This window comes from Nerophis ophidion, linkage group LG03 (assembly GCF_033978795.1).
Source record: "Nerophis ophidion isolate RoL-2023_Sa linkage group LG03, RoL_Noph_v1.0, whole genome shotgun sequence".
Lineage (NCBI taxonomy): Eukaryota > Metazoa > Chordata > Actinopteri > Syngnathiformes > Syngnathidae > Nerophis > Nerophis ophidion.
Window position 1 is genome coordinate 70,613,668 of NC_084613.1, and position 19,025 is coordinate 70,632,692.

Genomic DNA, 19,025 nt, shown 5'->3' on the forward strand with positions numbered 1-19,025 from the left:
ACTGACAGTAAAAAATATCCCTTTTGGATCCTATGAGAAAATGTGTATTGCAAATCTCAAAGTTGCAGAAGGAGATCTAATAAACAGTGGGCTCAACACACTGATATTCTATTATTGGTCAATGGAAAATTGTAATTTAAGGGTTACAGTGATAGAAGAGCAGTTTCTATTTATGCATTGTTTTATTCTTCCTTTCTATTAACTTATATTTATTTTAATAACACAGTACTTGTGTCACACAATATATGAAAAGTGAAGCTGAAGCAACTGCTGTGGGTAAGTTACACCACATGTCATTGCAGCACGGCCATAAGACCATGCCGATGTTTGTTTCAGTGATTCGTTTGCGTTCTTCCATAACGGCGGAGGCCACTATTTGAGGATTTGCAATGGTAAATCATTTGGCAAATTAAATATGAATTCCTGGTATATTGCGTAGGAAAGACGAGAGGGGATGACAACCAACAACTACTTAACCAGATTAACTAATTCCAATTTGTCATAAAATTTAAAACAAATGTGTCACTTGATTGGTGGAGTGATTCAATGGCATCATTTGCAGTTCCATCTGAGAAAGGCCAGACAGATGTGCTCATTTGGACACCAGTTAATACCTCATTTCCTCAGAGGAAAAGTTGACTATGCTGCTGATGAAATTATCACTGATAATAACTTGTCTGATTTTTTTCCAGTCACTGGTCTCCTCGCCCAGCATAAGGCAGATTGACTCCAGGGCCAGTTTGACTGCAGCTGGGGGATTGGTCATAGCCCGCACTTCTACTAGGTGCTGCCGTTTAATCGAGCTCACCGCTAGTTAGATGACAGGCGAAATGTGTTTGAAAAAAGTTGGAGGAGGAAAAAGCACCAAAGAAGGGAAATGAGGGAGAGAAAAGAACACACTTTTTAGTGAACAGTATCACAAAACATTTCCGCTCCTTTCACCTGATCTCATCGGCAGAGAAGTTAACGATAGTAGGAATGAAGTTCTCCCTCATGATGATGGATCGGATCTGCTTCCAATCGGTGGTGCTCTCCCCCAGGAGCAAGCAGATAGACTCCAAGGCCAGCTTCACGGCAGCAGGCGGATTGGCCATAGAACGCACCTCCACCAGGTGCTGCTTCTTAATGGACTTAACAGCTAGCAACATCACATCAACAGTAAGTGTGGATTATGTCAACGTAAGGGATAATATAGTAAAGGGAAGACCTGAGTTGGGGAACCACAAATAAAACATGAAAATAATACTGGGACAGAACATGAACATTGCGTCTCAATAAGAATTTATAGTGTAACCCAAAAGTAAAACAAATGTTTAGGTAAACTTTGTCTCAAAGTCAGAACTTTTCTTTACAAACCACCAAAGTGTACCAGTCATGGCATAGAACAGGGGTTCTTAACCTTTTTTTTCTTTTTTTTTTTAGCTTGGGACCCACTCAAATTTTAACACTGAAATATGAATTTTACTCTTGATTTGAATTGTTCTTAACAATCATATCTAACCTACTAACAGTATAAACCTTGTCAATGATATGAAACAGTGTTAATCACATAATCTGGTATTAAAAATGAATACTATCAAATATACTGCAAAACAAGTGGCTCAAAAAACTGATGAAAAATAAATGTTCTTATAATATACACTGATTAAAACCAAAATTATATCTAAATTAATAATAAATAAATAGTTTTTTATAAACTGTCAATAAAATATAGGTGCAAATACAAATACATATTCACCGTTGTAGTCAATTTCTGTACTTAAGAAATTTCCACATTACTTCAGCTCCAGACTTCTTCGGTCTGTTTGATATCGTGAATACTGCCACAAGTGGTGGAAAAATTTATTAACACAGAGTACCGCTGCGGTCCATACGGACCATAGCTGAGAAACAGACATGTTTTGGTGGCCCTCTAGAGCAGTGGTCCCCAACCACCGGGCTGGATTGGTAACGGGGCGCAGAATAATTTTTTACTATTCTTTTTATTTTTTTATTAAATTAACATAAAAAACACGAGATTCATTTACAATTAGTGCACCAACTCAAAAAACATCCCTTTTTCAAGACAAAAATAAAATAAAATAGCTAATACCCGTATTTTCCGCACTATAAGGCGCACCGGATTATAAGGCACACCTTCAATGAATGGCCTATTTTCAAACTTTGTACATATATAAGGCGCACCGCATTATAAGGCGCATAGAATAGACGCTATAGTAGAGGCTGGGGTTACGTTATGCATCCATTGGATGGAGCTGCGCTAAAGGGAATGTCAACAAAACAGTCAGATAGGTCAGTCAAACTTTATTAATAGATTACAAACCAGCGTTCTGACAACTCAATTCACTCCCAAAATGAATAAACAGCGGTTTTATTATTTTCCCCGATTCAATAAACACGTAAAAACGGCATCCAAAATCTCTCGTCGAAGTCGTCATTAAACGAGTCAGTGTCGCTGCTGTTAATGTTAAATTCTCTCGCTGTTGTTCTATTCCCGTGTTCTACTGCGTGACTGATCGCCTTGAGTTTAAACTCTTCGTCGTAAGCGTGTCTCTTAATAGGAGCCATTTTGGGCTCTTTACATAAACACACAGTAACGGCACGCCTCCCGCAGTCATATATCCCAGCATGCACCGCGCGCTTCTTCTACGGGGTAAAATGAAGTCGGTGGCTGCTTACCGTAGTTGTGAGACCTGTTGTGGCTCAATATTGGTCAATATATAAGGCGCACCGGATTATAAGGCGCACTATCAGCTTTTGAGAAAATTTGAGGTTTTTAGGTGCGCCTTACTGTGCGGAAAATACGGTAATTTAGAATCAAATTAAAATTGAATGTGAATTGAATTTTTGCAGCACCACTACTAAACAACACTTGTTAATAATACCGACAGAATAGGGATGGGAATTGATAAGATTTTTTCAGTTCCGATGACACCTTCCATTCTGCTTAACGATTCGGTTTCTTAACGGTTCTCTTAATGATTCTTATTTGGGAAAAAATAAATAAATAGTGGCATTGAGGTCAAGAAGCACATATGTGGCATAGAAGAAAAAAAAAATTGTAAATATAAGGAATTAATACCTTTCTGTCGGATTCAATGATGTGCCAATCACAAACAACTTAACATTTAGTAACATGTGATATCAATTTATAACATGCAAAGTGAGATATGTCAAGCCTTTATTGGCTATAATTTGGATGATTATGGCTTATACAGTTATGAAAATTTTGAATTGAAAAATGTAAGGTTTCAAAAACTGTAAGCCATGATAATCAAAATTATAACGAATAAAGGCCTGGCATATCTCACTTTGCATGTAATGAGTAAATAACACTGATTTTTTTTCCCATTTAAAGTTCATTGCTAACATGAATGGACTTTTACACCATATTCCAATTTTGTGAGTTTCACCTGTTAATATAATGACAGACAAAATCTGGTTGCAGGAAAACATGCAACTTTTCTCTGACTACAATCTAACATTCACCTACTGAAAATGCAAACTTTTGACCACAAACTCGGTGGCATACGCCTAGCGGCAAACGTGAATTGGGCTGCCTGCCTCGGAGCCAGTCACAATAATTCTCGTCCTGCTCATCTAAATGAGAAGGCATTAATTTAAATTTAACAAATAATAGCGCTAACATGATAGGAGGTGTTACTACTTGTTGAAGTCAGATGACATGCTACCATTACTGCTGGTGGGATTAGATAGCAGCGGTTAAAAAAAATGCAACTTTCATTTATAATTATTGCATGCTGTGTGTTCAAATGTTTCAGCATAATGTTTGTATGTCCTCCTCTTGATGAACTAGCAGCCTTATAATTATTACAAGTCATGCTGTTCCAATCTTTTCTTGTAAAATGTAGCCAACTTTAAAGTGTTTGTTGCACCCGGGCTCTGCCATTTTGCGATCTGGCGTCACTACGCACGTTGCCCAATAACGTCATTCCCACCCGGAAGATTCAATGAAAGAACCATGGCAAAATGGCAAGCGATTCCAAGGTATTGGTATACTGGGAATCTGTTCTAAAAAAGATTTGGTTTTCAATTCCTTGCCCTACTACTGAACATGTTAGGTTTAGCTTTAGAATGATTTATTATGTAACATTTCTTTTGGTTTGTAGACAGCTTCAAAAAATGTTGAGCTGTCAATTTATGCTAACAGCAGCTCAGAAGAGAAATTACGAGTTAAAAACACAACATACCATTCTGTGCCTCAACGACAGCTGGCTCCACTTGGTCCAAGTCCTGTTTGACTCGCAGTTGTTTGTCCTTGATCACCTCCTGCTGCTTGTAGACAGCTTCCTGTATCTCCTGGCTCATCACCTGGAATCAGAACAGTCACAATAAGACTTTGTAGAAACAATATGGGGATAAAATAGGTTAAATTTATTTTATTAAAAAGTACCTTTTTCTTCTCAGCCTCCTGTTGGTCTTTAACCATCTTCTTCAGCTTGTCATTGGCAGCAGCGTTCTTTGCCTCCAACTCCTGGCTCTTGATTCGAAGGTCGCGACGGAGCTCCTCCACCTTGATAAGAACTTGTGATTACAGTCGTGTTGCCAGAAGGTAAGCGCACTGTCAACTATAATCCTTCATGTTACCTGATCAACAGTCTCCTTGATCTTACGAAGACCGACGTTGAGGTGCATCTGTTGCTCCTCCAGCTCGCTGCGCTTCTCGTTAAACAAGTTGGCATACTGGTTGATGAAGTCCAGGTAGTGGCGAGGGGTGATGGCCATTGTGTGACCACCTCGCTTAGCCAAACGGTTGTTAGCCTAGTGACAGGTAGAAATTTAAAGCACGTCTGCCAAAATGCACCTTTTTGAATGTGGAGATGGTTACCTGGTGAAGTGTCTGGTGTACGAACACACAGCCATTAACGATGGCCTCCCTGTGCGATGGTGGCTGGGGCAGTTTGTCATAGACAATGGGCATATAGTCTGGTACTTTGTAGTTGGGCTTCTCCAGGTCCATTTTGCTGGTGAACTCCTTCCCGACTTGATAAAGTGCTTCAGTGGACCAGTCTCCAAACCAATTCAGCACACACCTAAAGCAGAGTGTTCATTTAGCATCAATGCAATAAGTGGTTTGTTTGGCATCTGTTTACCTGTTGAAGAGGGCTGGAGATGTGGCAGCCCTGTCCTTCAGGCCCTCCGATGAGGGATTCATGGTGAAAACCACATGGAGGTTCCGGATGACCTGGCTGGTAAACCACTTGTAGAGCTCCTCGTGGGTGTCGAGCATGAGTCCCTCCTTCTGAGCACCCTCCTTGCACTGAGTCATCAGGGTGGCATACTCATCTCCCTCAAACAATCCAGGAACCTGTGGATTTTGTCACATTAGGGACTGTCAATTCCTGGAAAAAGCAACAATGCTGCGAAAAAGGGAGCAATTTACCTCCCCGTTGGCCAGCAGGGTGTTCATTCTCTCAAGGAATCCGGAATCCAGCACATTGGACTCATCCATGATGAAGGCAATCTTCTCGTTTTTGCAACCAGAGCGGCGAAGCACCGTACGCAAGTCCTCATCAAAGTCCTCTCCGGTGTACTTCCTGTGCACCTAAATACCCCCCAAAATATCAAATGAATATGAACACATCGACTTACAATGATGTAATACCAACCTTGATTTGGTAAACGCTAAGTCCGTTCATCCAGGCAACAAAGCGAGACAGAGTGGTCTTCCCTGCTCCGCTCACACCAATCAACAGAAGATGCCCCTGTGGCTGGCGGAAAATTCTAGAAGAGATTTTGTCAGTCAATGGAGATGCCAGTTAATTCATAAGTTTTATAATGCTTAAGCCCCAAAACTCACCGATCAATTCTGAGAACATGGTCCAACACCTCGTTAAAGAGCACCAGAGGGACGTCAAGCTCCTCCTCGTAGAACACCTTAAGACGAGCCTTGACATAGTCCCTCAGCTCCTCTTGTTCCACTGGGATGTAGTCCTTAAGTCAAACAAGACAGACTTGTCAAAACATCAATATTTCATGTGTTTATTTTATGTTTACCTTTGAGAGCCAGTTGCTGTAGAGGATGGGCCTGTTGAGAGCCTTCTCCTTATCAATGTTAGGGAAGTGTTTGAGAGCTACCATGTCGATGTTCTCATCCGTCCACCTTCTCTCTTCATCACCGACAAGCCTGGGAACAAACAGGCACACCAACCAGATTTTAAACTTGCTCAATGTTGTCCGAATTAGGGGAAAAGGACACGTTTGGAACATAATTATAGCAAACTTGCGCTAACCTATCTTGGAAAAGGCGCAGAGCCTCATGAGCCCAAATACGGATAAGTCCCTCCACAGGGAGAGTTTCCAGTGGCCTCAGGGCTTCGAAGATCCCCCTCACCCAGCGGGTCATCTCTCTTGGAGAGTAGATGTAGTGAGGTTGTGTGTCTTGCGTGAAACGCTCCTGAAAGAAGTGCATAGATTTTACAAACTGCTAATCAAAGCCAGAAGAGGTTTTGTGTCCTGCGTGAAACGCTCCTGAAAGAAGTGCATAGATTATACAAACTGATAATTAAAGCTATAGCGTTATTAGGGGAGTCCCAATCCGAAATATGAAAAAATAAATAAATAAATAAAAAATAAATTTAAAAAAAGTATTGGATGATACTGGCTTGCGTCTTCAAACTCCATTATCAGTGTTTCGCTGTATGCATTCACAGCGCAAGACTTACAATTCACAGCCAGTTAACATCTGATTGTCTTCTAAAAACACCCACGTTTGATCTTTCTTTATAAAAAGGTAAACATGGCAGGCTAGAGGTCACTAGGAGTTAACAGCTGCAGTCCACAACAGCTAAGCCCACAAGCTAGACCAGTGGTCTGCAACCCAGGGCTCTGGAGCCGAATGTGGCTCTTTCATGCCTCCGCCTGGGCTCCCTTTGGCTATCAAACAAAATGTCAAGAAATAATGTCAATTTTTTTTATTTACTTAGTTTATTTTATTATAACAGTTGTTATTTTGGGTAGTTCTATGATCTTGTAATATAAAATAAAACATGTTTTAATATTTCAAAATGTACACCTATGCATCACCTTTTGCTGCCAAGCGATTGTATTGTTTTTAGCAGTCAACCCCTTTGTAAGCTCGCTATGGATAGATCAAAAAAGAGAACAATATCTAATGGAAATAGAACATTTATGCTTTTTGGACAGAATCATTTGTTTTCACTGTTAACGAAGTTGGTTCACCTATGTGTAAAATGGCAAACAACAAAAAAACAAATGTTGAAAGACATTTCTAGATCAGGCACAAATTTGCAGAGAAATACCCAGCTGGAGATGACAATAAAAAGCAGTTTCGGAACTGCTGCGGAAAGCTGATCAGAGCAAATATACTTGGAGTTATTTTCTGACTAGGGTTTGATTTCATAAATACTGTAAGTGTAATGAAAGTATAAGGGTTGTTATCGTCATTTTAGGGATCAAACAGAGTTTGTGGCTCTTGGTGGCTTTTATTTGGTGGGAAATGCGCTCAAATAAGCTAGACGAATCTAGTAGGTATCTTTCATTGAACAATTTTGCAGTCTAAAAAAATATTGTCAACATAAACAAGTATCAATTATACTTTAGTTTTACTTACACATTCAGAGTCTAAATTAATTATTATTCAATTTACTACATAATTCCCTTAATTTGATGAATTATTGTGACCACACAATGTCACCACTACAGATTTCATACCTACCATTGTCCCATAAGTATTTTCACTTGACCAAAGCTTTTCTAACCTTCCACACTACAAATAAAAAATGTACTGATGATGCCTGCTGATATTATATCGATATTGGCCTACACTCATGGCTCCAATATCGGTAACCTTTCTGAACTGAAAATGTTGTATCAGGATGCCTCTATTTATTGTTTTTCTTCCTTACCTGAGACATGGTATAGAATTCCACCATAGCAGCAGTAAGAGGTTCAGCATAGGTCCGTAGCGAGGGGATGAGGCGCAACATGGCCCGGTTGAAGGTGCCGTAAATCTGTGTGAGAGAAGCAGGGCCGGGATAGTCGACGTACACCACAGGAACGTGACGCAGGAACCTATAGAAGGTCACGCAACAATTTATTTCTTCATTGCTCACAGGTACATTTGGGTCAGGGCTCATTATTATTACCTGTGTGTTAGAGGCTTTCTGCCTGGATCAGTGGGAGGATTACAGGCACCCACAAACTGGATCCTCTCCAGTTTGACCCAAGTCTGGTCTGATGTGCGATAGAACCCTCCATGCTCCACCATCTGTACAGAGAACATGACCCTCGAGCAGTTAGCTTAAAATGGGGATACTGCATGTGATGCTGCTGCTTTTCCTAGCTCTTAAACAGTGCATTTACCTGTCTGAGGAATGATATAACTCTTTGTGTGCCGTACTTGTCCATATCAGGCAGATTGATCTCATCACAGAATAACACCAACCACTTGCCAAGCTGCACAGGGGCAAGGACCACGCCGTTGGGAGTGCGGCGGTATTCGCAGTAGTGGTCAAAGGTCTTGAGTAGCAGTTCAGGGGTGGTGGCGCTGGAGAAGTTCAGACCAACAACCTGGGGAAAAGGATTAAAATATTAATACATTAAATTGTAACATACAGGTACAAGGGAATATTTTTTTTTTTCTCACCTCCATATCAGGCAAGGCCCTGAGAGCGCTGAAGAGTGTCATGGTCTTTCCAGAGCCCGGAGGTCCACAAAGCACTAGTGGTTTGTGCTCTGCCAGCCAGGTGTACAGCAAAGCCTCGTGGCGCACAGTGTCCAAGGTCGGGACCACGACATCAGGCGAAGCCACTTTGTGAGTCTCTACCTCGATCTGGGGCACCTTACCCTGCCAAGACTGCCACTCGCCGGAGATACAAACCTGAGCAAAACAGACCAAATTTGCTTATGAGACAGAATAAAATGTGTATTCACTTCAGAGAATGTTAATATGGGAAAAATGTGGGTGCTTTTGTGTTCAAGTAACCAGTACCTCATAATCAATGATGGGGATGTTGGGAGCACTGGGGAGGGGCACCGTGGTGATGCGGCGAATGTATTCTCCTAGCTCAGCCCTCATTTTCAGCCGTCCATCACCAGAGAAGGACCACAGCACGGCATAAATCAGATATCTCTGCAGAAACCATTGACAAAAAGGTTTTCTAATTGTCGTACAGTGTAACAGTTAGCGATGCAACAATATGATATTTTCATACATGGTTATTTGGGGGGAGGGGGTTTAAGTGGACCAACAAAATAAATTACATGCCTACTTTTACAGCATAGTCGTTAAAGTACATGACTTACCTGCATGTATCGCTCAAGCTGATCAATGGGCATTGGAAAGTCAGGGTGGTTGTTGTTGTACTGAGCCACGTTACGGCAGGCCTGGTGCAGCATGGAAAACAGTGAACCCATGCATCGAAGGCGGGTGAAGTCCATGATATGCTCCATCTTGGAGGCGTGCTCCAAGGCCTTAATGACTAGGCCAGTGGAGGTGAAGTAAGGCTGCAAGATGGCGGCGGCATCACGCTGGATCTAGTGGGACACAAGAGTTCAATACAGATGCCTAAATGTTGACGTTGCAGTACGACAGGTGTAAGATTATACCTGCAACATCGGTGAAGCAGTCTCCTCCTCATCCTCTGTGCCCTTCCTCTTTCTTTGAGCCTCGTCCTCTCCCTCGTCAAGTGGGATACTACGAATGCGAGCCAGGAAGTTGTTGAAAACCATGTCTGTGCTGAGCACATCTTCGCTGAACCACACCATACCACAGCGAGAAACTGTGGCCAGGGTGGCGTACTTCAGGTCCTGGACCTCGAACATTACACGCACCTTGGGAAAGTGTGAATGTAAGAGTTAAAAAAAAAAAAAAGGGAAAGGGAGAGGAAAAAGGGCAATTGGGGCTGCTTTTACATTTGGTGGCAAGCTGAGACGCTCTCCATTGGGCAGCGTGAGCAATTTATTGTCATCTAATACAGAGTTGAGATTTTCAACCCACTCAGGGTCTACATCTCCATCAAAGATGATCCACTGGCGCTTCTGCAGTTCACCTCTGACATTGTCAATAATCCTGAAAGTCAAAGAAAATACAATTTTACAATAAAACATTCACAAAAAGAGCCCGTGTGTACTTCTCCCTTCTGCTACTCACTTTCTGAGGATGTGTGTAAACAAGCCATCAGTCCATTCGCGGGTGTTGGGGTCAAGTGTTCCGTAGAGGTGGTCCTTGCTAATTGCTTTGGGGTCAATGATGTGGGCCACACCCTCAACACCTTCCAGCCTCTCCAGGGCTTTAAGCAGCACCCGCCAAGCCATTGTCTTTCCACTACCTGAAGGTCCCACCATCATAAGGCCATGGTTGATCTGCGTTATCTGGTACAGCTGCAGCACCTAATGAGAAAATAATACAGCAATGTTTGATGTATTTGTATGCAACCCTGTAAGAGTTGGCAAATACATTAGGTAATGTACTTACCTTCTCCACCCACATGCAGCCCACATCGTCACCATCTCCGTAGGTGAGGTACATCTCCCTGCACACCTTCTTCAGCTCCTCCCGAAGCGCAGTCATCTCTCCACGCATGTACTGCACTCCGGGGAAGACATCGGACAGCAGGCTGAACAAAAGAGGAATGTCCTCCGCCACCAACTTTGGCACCATGGTCTCGCATACGCTCTGGATCAGAATCTACAGCAACAGAGGGTCATATTCAAGACTCAAGTACATTTATTTCTCCTGGTCTTTTTTTCATTTTTTTAATTTATTTTTTTAAATTACTTCTTGTTCGGGAAGGTTTTCTGCAATTTCATTCTCATCAACAACTTCTCCACGCTCAAACTTCTCCCTTTTGATTCTTTGGATGCGCTCACGCTTCACGTTGCCAGCACTTATCAGCACGCTCTTGAGAGCTCGCAAGCCAAAGTCGTAGTGACTTTGAGATGACAGCTGCTCGTCACACAGCCTGAAAAGAAGATACATATTAAGCAAAATGTTCCCTGAGATGTAGTTATTTCTCCATAGGAGAACATACTTGAAGAAGGGAACAATCTTTTTGGCGAGGATCTCAGCCGTGCGGAAGCCCTGAGAGTAGAGCATGACCTGGGCAATGAGCTGACGGTCCGGCTTGGTCATGGCTAAGCTACGGAAGAGTTTCTTCAAGTTGTCAGGCAGGTTGGAGCGGCCAGCATAGCCAGGATTCATGGTGATGAAGATGGCCATATCTGGGCTCACCTTCACCTGCTTGTTCAAGAGTTCTGTGGTGACCGGCACACCTGGTGAGATGACATCGCATTTTAGCCTTATTTGTTCAATCATCATATTTTTAGATTTACTGGACGCTTCCCCCCCACATACTCCTGTCTCTGTTGGGGTTGCTGTGTTCCCTCAAGGCCACCTGGATGTACTGGACTTGCTGAGAGACGGCAGACAGCATTCTCTCCTCCAGACGGTTGAACTCGTCAAAGCAGCCCCAAGCTCCCACTTGGCACAGACCCACAAAGATACGACCCATGGCCTAAAAGGAAAGGACGTACACAACAGACTTGTATAAACACAGCAGATTCCCTTGCTCATTTTGCATTTTTCCCCCAGGGGACCTCGTAACTACTGTTAGCTCTAAGTTGATGCGTTAGTGACTCTCTTCCCAGATGGCACATTCAAAAGTATTGTCTTGCCTCAGTTCATATCATTCTTGCCATTTCCAGATCTAAATTGGCTGTCAAAGTGTACAAACATGTCGGAATATGTCCTTGTTCTTCTACTATCCAGATGAGAAGCATAATCTATTAACTACTATAAAGTTCGACGTGCAAAAAAACGAGGAAGCAGTCGATAATGTCAAAATTGGCACACAAGCTCAAAATCACGGGACCGCTATAAATAGTTTGTCTGCGCATTTTGGATGTTTTTTTGGGGCAGAATAGAGGACCTCCCACTGGCTCCGCTGTAAGACGATTTTTATTTCTGAGTTAGAATGAACAAAAAGAAAAACAACTGACGTCATGTCTTTCATAATGATTTTGAACAATCGACAAAATTCCAAAAAAGTGCAGTTCCCCTTTAAGGCCACTTAATCCGCATGTGTCTCCAGATACTCTCTTCATGAAGGCCATGCATCACCAATTTGGGGTCATACCACAGCAGAAAGAAAACACCAGAAGTGGTATATTGTTGCTCTGTTCTCTGAGTGAGTCCTCCCTCATGTGTGGAAACAGTGTTTATCATTCTTTTTCATTTCCCCTCGGGGATTAATAAAGTATGTCTGATTCTGATTCCTATCTAATATTTCTTTTAGCAGCACATGTTACATACCTGGAAGTCGAATGTCTCATCGCAGTTGAAGACCAACACAAAGCGGCCAAGCTGGTGGCCCAGAGCTTTCACAGACTCTGTCTTTCCTGTTCCAGCAGGACCTTAGAGAAAAAATAATACGTTTTAATAACTTAATTTAAAAAAAAAAAAGGTTCATAGTGGGGGGAAAAATACAAAACAAAAAAAACATACCAAACGGTGACCCTCCAAGGCGAGCCTCCAGAGCCTGAGTCATGGTCAGGTAGCAGCGATCAGTCAGTGGAGTCTGGACAAGCTTGTCCTGGACACCCAAGTATTCAAAGCCATAGTTGAACTTGGCATTAGCCATCTGGATGGATAGCTGCTGTAGAACATCTGTTTGCTTGGGGTCAAAGTAGAAGCGCATCTGACTGAGCCACTCGAAGGACTTGGGGTTGTCAATCTTGTTCTTGATCAGATTCCTGGTCACATCACGTTGGTGCACCAGCTCTGTGATCTGAGAGGCAGAAAGACATCAAAATGTGTGCCACGGTCAAATAAAAACACTTGAAGATAAGCATTCTCCCTCACCAGGTGCTCCAGCTTCCTCCTGCGAAGTGGCGGCTGTTCCATGAGCACGGTATCGGCCAGCACATTGAGCGTGGCTTCCACGTTTGACAGCACACCCTGAATGGAGGTCATGTCGCCGCTACCAGGGATGGATGTCAAGGCTGACTCAATGTTTTCGGACCAGGCAATTTGGGCGGAGAGCACCACCAGCTGAGCCTGTGGACGGACGACAAAGAGGTTACATTTCATGACCAAGCATCAGCTTCGGAGTAACATGATCAGCATGCGATCAAACCTGATAGCGATCGATCCAGTTGATGTACTGGCTCAGATCCACGGTAGTGCCCTTATTGAAGGAGGTGACCTCAGTGACAGATTCTGCGAGCAGCTTGGCCAGCGTCACCCTCATCTCCTTCTCCACCAGTGTCAGCCACTCGTTGATCTTGGGGTGCTCAGTGATTGAGACGGGCGTTTTGTAGACAATTTCCTCGCCCTCGCGAGACGATATGCCCAGCACCACAGTGTTGTCCTCATTGAGCAAGATGCTGGAGACGCCTGCGAACATCTTTTTAAAGTGCTTCTGCAGCTTGGCCACGTTCTTGCTGTTGCCGATGATCTCCAGCAGGTCCTCGTCTCCCACGAAGTAGAACCTAGAAGAATATGTATGTCACATTTTCGTTTAGTTTTTCCAAAGCAATAAACTATTTTATAGTCAAAGTACTTCATAAAACGGGTCCACAAAATACACATTTAGCGTCAGGAAGCCAAATGTATACGTTTACAGCCATCCCAATGCAAATATAATAATTTTATAACTGACTAATAAATGTGTGCGCTTAATACACCTCTAAGCTAGTAAGAACGGATAGCAAGGTAATACGACATGGTTCCTCAAAGCTCATGATGTCATCAAAGCATTTCCAAAAAATCCCAATTCATAGTCCATCCATTCATTTCCCTACCGCTTGTCTTTTTTTTGCGGGGGGTTCTGTCTCAGCTGCATTCGGCGGGTACACCCTGGACAAGTCGCTACCTCATCATAGTATCATGGTTAATCGAGGTAATTTTGACGTGATTCTGTGAAAATATACTCTTATTGTGAGTCTACAGTCATCTAATCAAAACATCCCAATCACAATGCAAGGAGGTCTGACAGCAAAATGCTTTCCTCTTTCTCTTCAGTGCAAAACAGGGCTGCAACTAAAGACTTTTTTGAATGTCGATTTGTCATAGATTATCTTAACTATTAGTCGGATTATAATGCACACAGTAATCATCAAGACGCTTTAATTTTGCTATAAAATATGTAATTAATCTTCAGTTATTTTTAGAAATATACATATCCTGTATATATAAATATATATATACACACACATACACACATATGTATGTAAATATATATTTTTTATATATATATTTTTTTATTGATTTTATTTTACGGAAAAAAAGGACAGTTAAAATAGCATCAATGAAAACTTAGTCGAAGAGAAAACATTTTGTGATGATGCGTTTAAAAAGCTACAAACTGCTATATTATTCATTATTGAATAACTCCTGGCATTTTTAGCAATCTGATAAGACTCAATTTATAGAATTGGATCATTGATTAATTCTTAAAATTTAAGCTGTCTAATAGATTGTATGTCTAATCTTTAGTGGTATCGGCGCATTAGTGCCTAATGTTTTGTATGTGTGTGTGAGATTGTTGTTGTGCCTTGCTTCATTGTACTGCAATGCAATTCATGTTTTCTAGCAAGAATAAAAGGAAATGTTCCCACACTTCACAAGTTTTCACCCAGAATATTCTCGCGAGTGGCGGCGCTGACTTGCGTCCATCTGGAAAAACACTTGTGATGACGTCCAGACTGTTGTCGATACATGACTTTGTCGGCGATAAATTTTTTGGTCGATATTTGCCGACAATCCTTGCATCCAAAATACAAAGTAAAAATTACACTTCTGCTCCCTATGAGTATGTTATAAAACATTGTTTTCTTTGGTTGTTGGGCCAAGCACTTAACAGGACAATAACATGTTGTACAAATTATTTGTTTGATTGGGACTTTACAATTATTTCACATTTTGTAAATGAATTTTTATTTTTGCCCTTTTTTGCAACTTCACAGGACAGTTAATTGCGTGATGAAGACTTGTGCTGAGTGTATGGAACCAAGTACATATCAATAAATGTTAAACAAATTCAGTGGTCTACTTTGCTGCAGCCACTGGGGGGAGGGCAGTTCAGTCTCAACTAGTCTGAAGTCTAACGAAATACAATATGATGTCAAGCTTTGAGAAGTTCAGTAAATCCATGCAAACTTCAAATCATTTCCCCTTTGTCTAGCATAGATTGTGTAATTTTACCTGGGGAATGATGATCTTTCTCTCTCCAAGTATTCTCCCAGGGCTTTCTGTATTTTCCCAAGAAGGTCAGCCAGCCTCTCCAGGGACCTCTGGACCCCTTGTATGTTCAGCACATCCATCACCAGAGGAGACTTGGTGACTTTCTTCATTAATGCCAAGAACTCAGTGCTGATACTGTAAACATAATGCATCTAAAAACTGAGTTACATGTTAAATGTTGGTAGGAAATAAAGGCCCTTTTCACTTTACCTCTGAAATCGTTGGGTTTCCACCGGCAGCAGATGTTTGATGTCAGCACTCCCTGTGAAGATGCCCTCCAGGTAGACCCATCGACGCTGGACATCGATCCAAACATCAAACAGAGCCATGATGCGATTGAGCTTGTCCTCCCAGCTCAGAGCGTCCTCCTCAAACACCTAGGCAAAAAAACATTTTATTTAAACAGTAATGATTCAATGTAACACAAGCTTTAATGAGCCTTTACCTTGTAGTAAGGGGACAACTTCATAGCAGACACGCTGTTGATATGTTCTTTAACCTTGTTGAAGAGGTCATCCCATCCTCGAATGAGACGACACTTGTTTTGGTAATTCACCAAGTCGAGCTCGTAGGAGTTCCACACTTCACGGATCTGCAGACCAGCACAGACTTATTAATATTTGAAACAAGTGTAATTAGTGCATTATGCTGATAGTTCACCTGTTTGAGGAACTCCTCCAAAGCCATCTCTCCCTGGGCTACCAGGAGCACATCTTTCACCACCATCTCATTCTTCTGCAGATCCACATCCCAGATCTGACCAAGGGTCAGTTCTGATAGGACCCAGTTGACATGTAGTCGCTTCATCAGCTGCTTCCAGTGGCGGTCCTTCAGAGCCTCTGACTTCAGCTCAATCACCAACATGTTGACCTGATAAAAATCAGTGTAAATCATGCTTACAATTGCAATGTTACATTACAATGTTGAAGTACGAGAACTGCTTAAACCTTGAGGTATCCCTTTAGCAGCCTCTGGACGTACTCGTAGGAAGCATACTGTCTAAGTCTTGCTTGGAAGTTCTTGAGCTGGTTCAGGAGAGCATCCAGATTCTGACGAAGCTATAGACACACAAAAAAGAAAACCAAAACTGTGAATTTTGTATGACTTATCCAAATGCCATAAATCAGGGGTGTCAAACTCTGTTTTGAGGGCCACATCGCGATTATGACTGCCATCAGAGGTCAGCTAGTAACTGTGAATCTATATGAATATAAAACATAAAAGCCTAGTTTTTGATTGATTGATACTTTTATTAGTAGATTGCACAGTTCAGTACATATTCCGTACAATTGACCACTAAATGGTAACACCCGAATATGTTTTTGAACTTGTTTAAATCGGGGTCCACAATGCACAATCTGCCTCGGCAACGGATTTTTACAGATTGAAAAATGATTTGCTTTGAAACCTTAAATCAAGGTGACAAGCTTTTAATTAAGTACTTTTTATTGCTAACCTGGAAAAAAATGCTTGGGACATTTTGCAAGGGTACAACTTATGGAGTAGCATGAAGTACATTTTTTTTGGGTCAAAAATTTAACAAGTCTTTCGCAGGCCACATAAAAAGATATGGTGGGCTGGATATGGCCCCCAGGCCCTGAGTTTGACGTATTTTGACATCCATGCCGTAACTGCTTAAATTTTACACAAACCACCATTCTAAAGCACATGCAGAGGTAGATAAAGCTGCTGAAAGAAGACTATTTATGATACTTCAAATTGTGACGTTGGTAAAAACTACATAAGAAAGTTGCCACGATCGACAGTTTTAATACATCATCAGCTTTAATGGCAATGGTTTTTGACCCGGAGCTGTTTTTGCTTTTGTAAACAAGGCAACCGGCAAATAGAAGTTAATTGTTGCATTTAGAGTAATCCTGCTCATGTGTTACCTTGCGAGGTTGAACTGACACCCACGGCTGTTCTTTCATCTGGTCAATCTGCTCCCACACCTTGGACAGCTCTGACCACACCTCCTTCAGGTCATGCAGCTCCTCCAGTGCTACCTACAATCATTACAGTTGATTACTGAATCTCAGGTAAGAGACTAAAGGTAATATTTGTGATTGAATTCTTACCTGGACTCTCTCTTCACTGCCGCTGAGCAAGCCGGTGTCAGTGAGCTCCAGGGCCTCTTTGGCACGGGCACACTTCTCTCTTTCAACCTTCAGACGTCCAAAGTTGCCCTCATAGATGGTCAGAGACTGAAGAGCTTCCTCAGGACGCAAGTTACCCTGATGTACGGTACATATATCATTAATGAACTGGGTTTTCTTGCCTAAAAGAGCATCATTTAGTTTTACGGTTTCCCCCATGGTCTCTTACAGCAACAGGTTTTGTCTTTTCCCAGTCATTAAGCAAGTCAGTGGTGCGGTTCTCGACAGCTTTGTCCTCCTGGACGATCTTCATCTGCAGGTTGGCCACCTGTTGTTGGATAGCAGTGTCTTTACGCTTCATTATGTCACTGAAAGCCCCCCATTCTCCTTCGATGTTGTCGATGTAGAGCCAAGATGGAGGGAACTGGAATCTCTGCTTTTCAAGCAGCCGCTGCCCATTACGAAACAGCTAAAGAGAGACAAAGGAGGAAGAACAGTGTTTGTAAATTGCTTTTTCCTTCTGTGACACTTTGTCTTTCAACATACTCACATCCACATTTTTCTCAAATTGTTTGATTTTACGCTTCAGCGTTTGGACATATGTGATGAAGTTGACAGCATCTGATGTGCTTGCGGTGTCCACGGAATGTTGCTCAAGGTCTTGACGGGACTGAAAGGGAACATATAACTGTTAATACTGTGAGTACTAAAAACATGCATATGGTATTCTACTTATTCTGCTGTATTTTTGTCCGCCTCCTTCTTCCACATTTATCTGATTCAAAACATTCCACTTTCAAAACTTGTTTTTATATGTCCCAAGAATTCCGACATTCCCAGGAATGTGTTCCAAAAATTCGCCTTTCAGCATTCACAAAACAATTCTACTGAAATTGCTTTTTCTAGTTTCATAATGTATTGATCACACTATAATGTGTTATAGGGATTTACCTTGGAGATCTGGGCATGGAAATCCTGCATGTTCTGACCGAGCATTTGGCCAAACTTGCTGAGCACCTCTTTGTGCCAAGAGTCATATTTCAGATTCACCTTGGACTGGACCTAAAACACAGAATTTTTGACATTGAGTACACTGGAAAGAAATACCGTTAATTCCGGACAAAAAAAACGGTACTTTTTCCTCTGCTTTAAACCTTTCGGTTCATAAAACAGTGCTGCTAATTTATGGATTGTTCTTTGCTAATTGCTATAAGTTTTGAGTTCAATAGTTTTCATTAAACCCAAGCAGAAACACTGGAATAGTGTGTTATTGTTTTTGCTCTGGCACAATCTTTTGGAGGAGTTCGCCCACTGCAGGTGCTGCATGTTGAAAATGTACTTCCTGTTTTGATGCCTTAAGGTGGAAGTAAAATTGTCCATATTAATTTCTGCTCAAAATTTTTCTTTAATTATCACTGCTAGCAATGTTTGTAGGTTTTACTATTATCTAAAACAATTGTTACTTAACAGCCCCATGAATGATATCTGTAGGAGTGTTTTAATGCAAATTTGTTCTTGCTATCATAATGTAATTAAGTTAGCAGCGTTAGTATTAGCTATCATGCTAAAACGTCTACGAGTGTCTGTGTTAGTATTATTAACTTACAACGGCATTATTTTTGTATTGTTTCAGTTCCACAAATTCCTCAGTAAACTCACTAAGACATCACCAGGGAGGACGGTGGTGAAGTTGGTAAAGTGGC

General features: G+C 41.7%; 1 protein-coding gene across 1 annotated transcript in view; it reads right to left on the reverse strand.

Moving 5' to 3' along the window:
* The window catches only part of dync1h1 (dynein, cytoplasmic 1, heavy chain 1), a 54,445-nt gene that overhangs the window by 19,426 nt on the left and 15,994 nt on the right, over positions 1-19,025 (reverse strand). Inside the window, exons 15-52 of the mRNA XM_061895981.1 lie at positions 18,274-18,384; positions 17,873-17,992; positions 17,552-17,791; positions 17,305-17,460; positions 17,119-17,232; positions 16,174-16,284; positions 15,887-16,096; positions 15,672-15,818; positions 15,437-15,603; positions 15,188-15,361; positions 13,119-13,473; positions 12,845-13,039; positions 12,488-12,770; positions 12,296-12,396; positions 11,339-11,498; positions 11,016-11,256; positions 10,763-10,946; positions 10,460-10,672; positions 10,136-10,374; positions 9,898-10,054; positions 9,592-9,816; positions 9,289-9,519; positions 8,975-9,115; positions 8,630-8,863; positions 8,347-8,553; positions 8,130-8,251; positions 7,890-8,055; positions 6,255-6,418; positions 6,019-6,148; positions 5,822-5,955; positions 5,631-5,745; positions 5,405-5,566; positions 5,115-5,329; positions 4,850-5,054; positions 4,609-4,782; positions 4,415-4,534; positions 4,212-4,332; positions 943-1,138 (exon numbers count right to left, since the gene is read on the reverse strand). Coding sequence (XP_061751965.1) covers positions 943-1,138; positions 4,212-4,332; positions 4,415-4,534; positions 4,609-4,782; positions 4,850-5,054; positions 5,115-5,329; positions 5,405-5,566; positions 5,631-5,745; positions 5,822-5,955; positions 6,019-6,148; positions 6,255-6,418; positions 7,890-8,055; positions 8,130-8,251; positions 8,347-8,553; positions 8,630-8,863; positions 8,975-9,115; positions 9,289-9,519; positions 9,592-9,816; positions 9,898-10,054; positions 10,136-10,374; positions 10,460-10,672; positions 10,763-10,946; positions 11,016-11,256; positions 11,339-11,498; positions 12,296-12,396; positions 12,488-12,770; positions 12,845-13,039; positions 13,119-13,473; positions 15,188-15,361; positions 15,437-15,603; positions 15,672-15,818; positions 15,887-16,096; positions 16,174-16,284; positions 17,119-17,232; positions 17,305-17,460; positions 17,552-17,791; positions 17,873-17,992; positions 18,274-18,384 — 6,740 coding nt within the window. The remainder of the gene's footprint in view (positions 1-942; positions 1,139-4,211; positions 4,333-4,414; positions 4,535-4,608; positions 4,783-4,849; positions 5,055-5,114; positions 5,330-5,404; positions 5,567-5,630; positions 5,746-5,821; positions 5,956-6,018; positions 6,149-6,254; positions 6,419-7,889; positions 8,056-8,129; positions 8,252-8,346; positions 8,554-8,629; positions 8,864-8,974; positions 9,116-9,288; positions 9,520-9,591; positions 9,817-9,897; positions 10,055-10,135; positions 10,375-10,459; positions 10,673-10,762; positions 10,947-11,015; positions 11,257-11,338; positions 11,499-12,295; positions 12,397-12,487; positions 12,771-12,844; positions 13,040-13,118; positions 13,474-15,187; positions 15,362-15,436; positions 15,604-15,671; positions 15,819-15,886; positions 16,097-16,173; positions 16,285-17,118; positions 17,233-17,304; positions 17,461-17,551; positions 17,792-17,872; positions 17,993-18,273; positions 18,385-19,025) is intronic.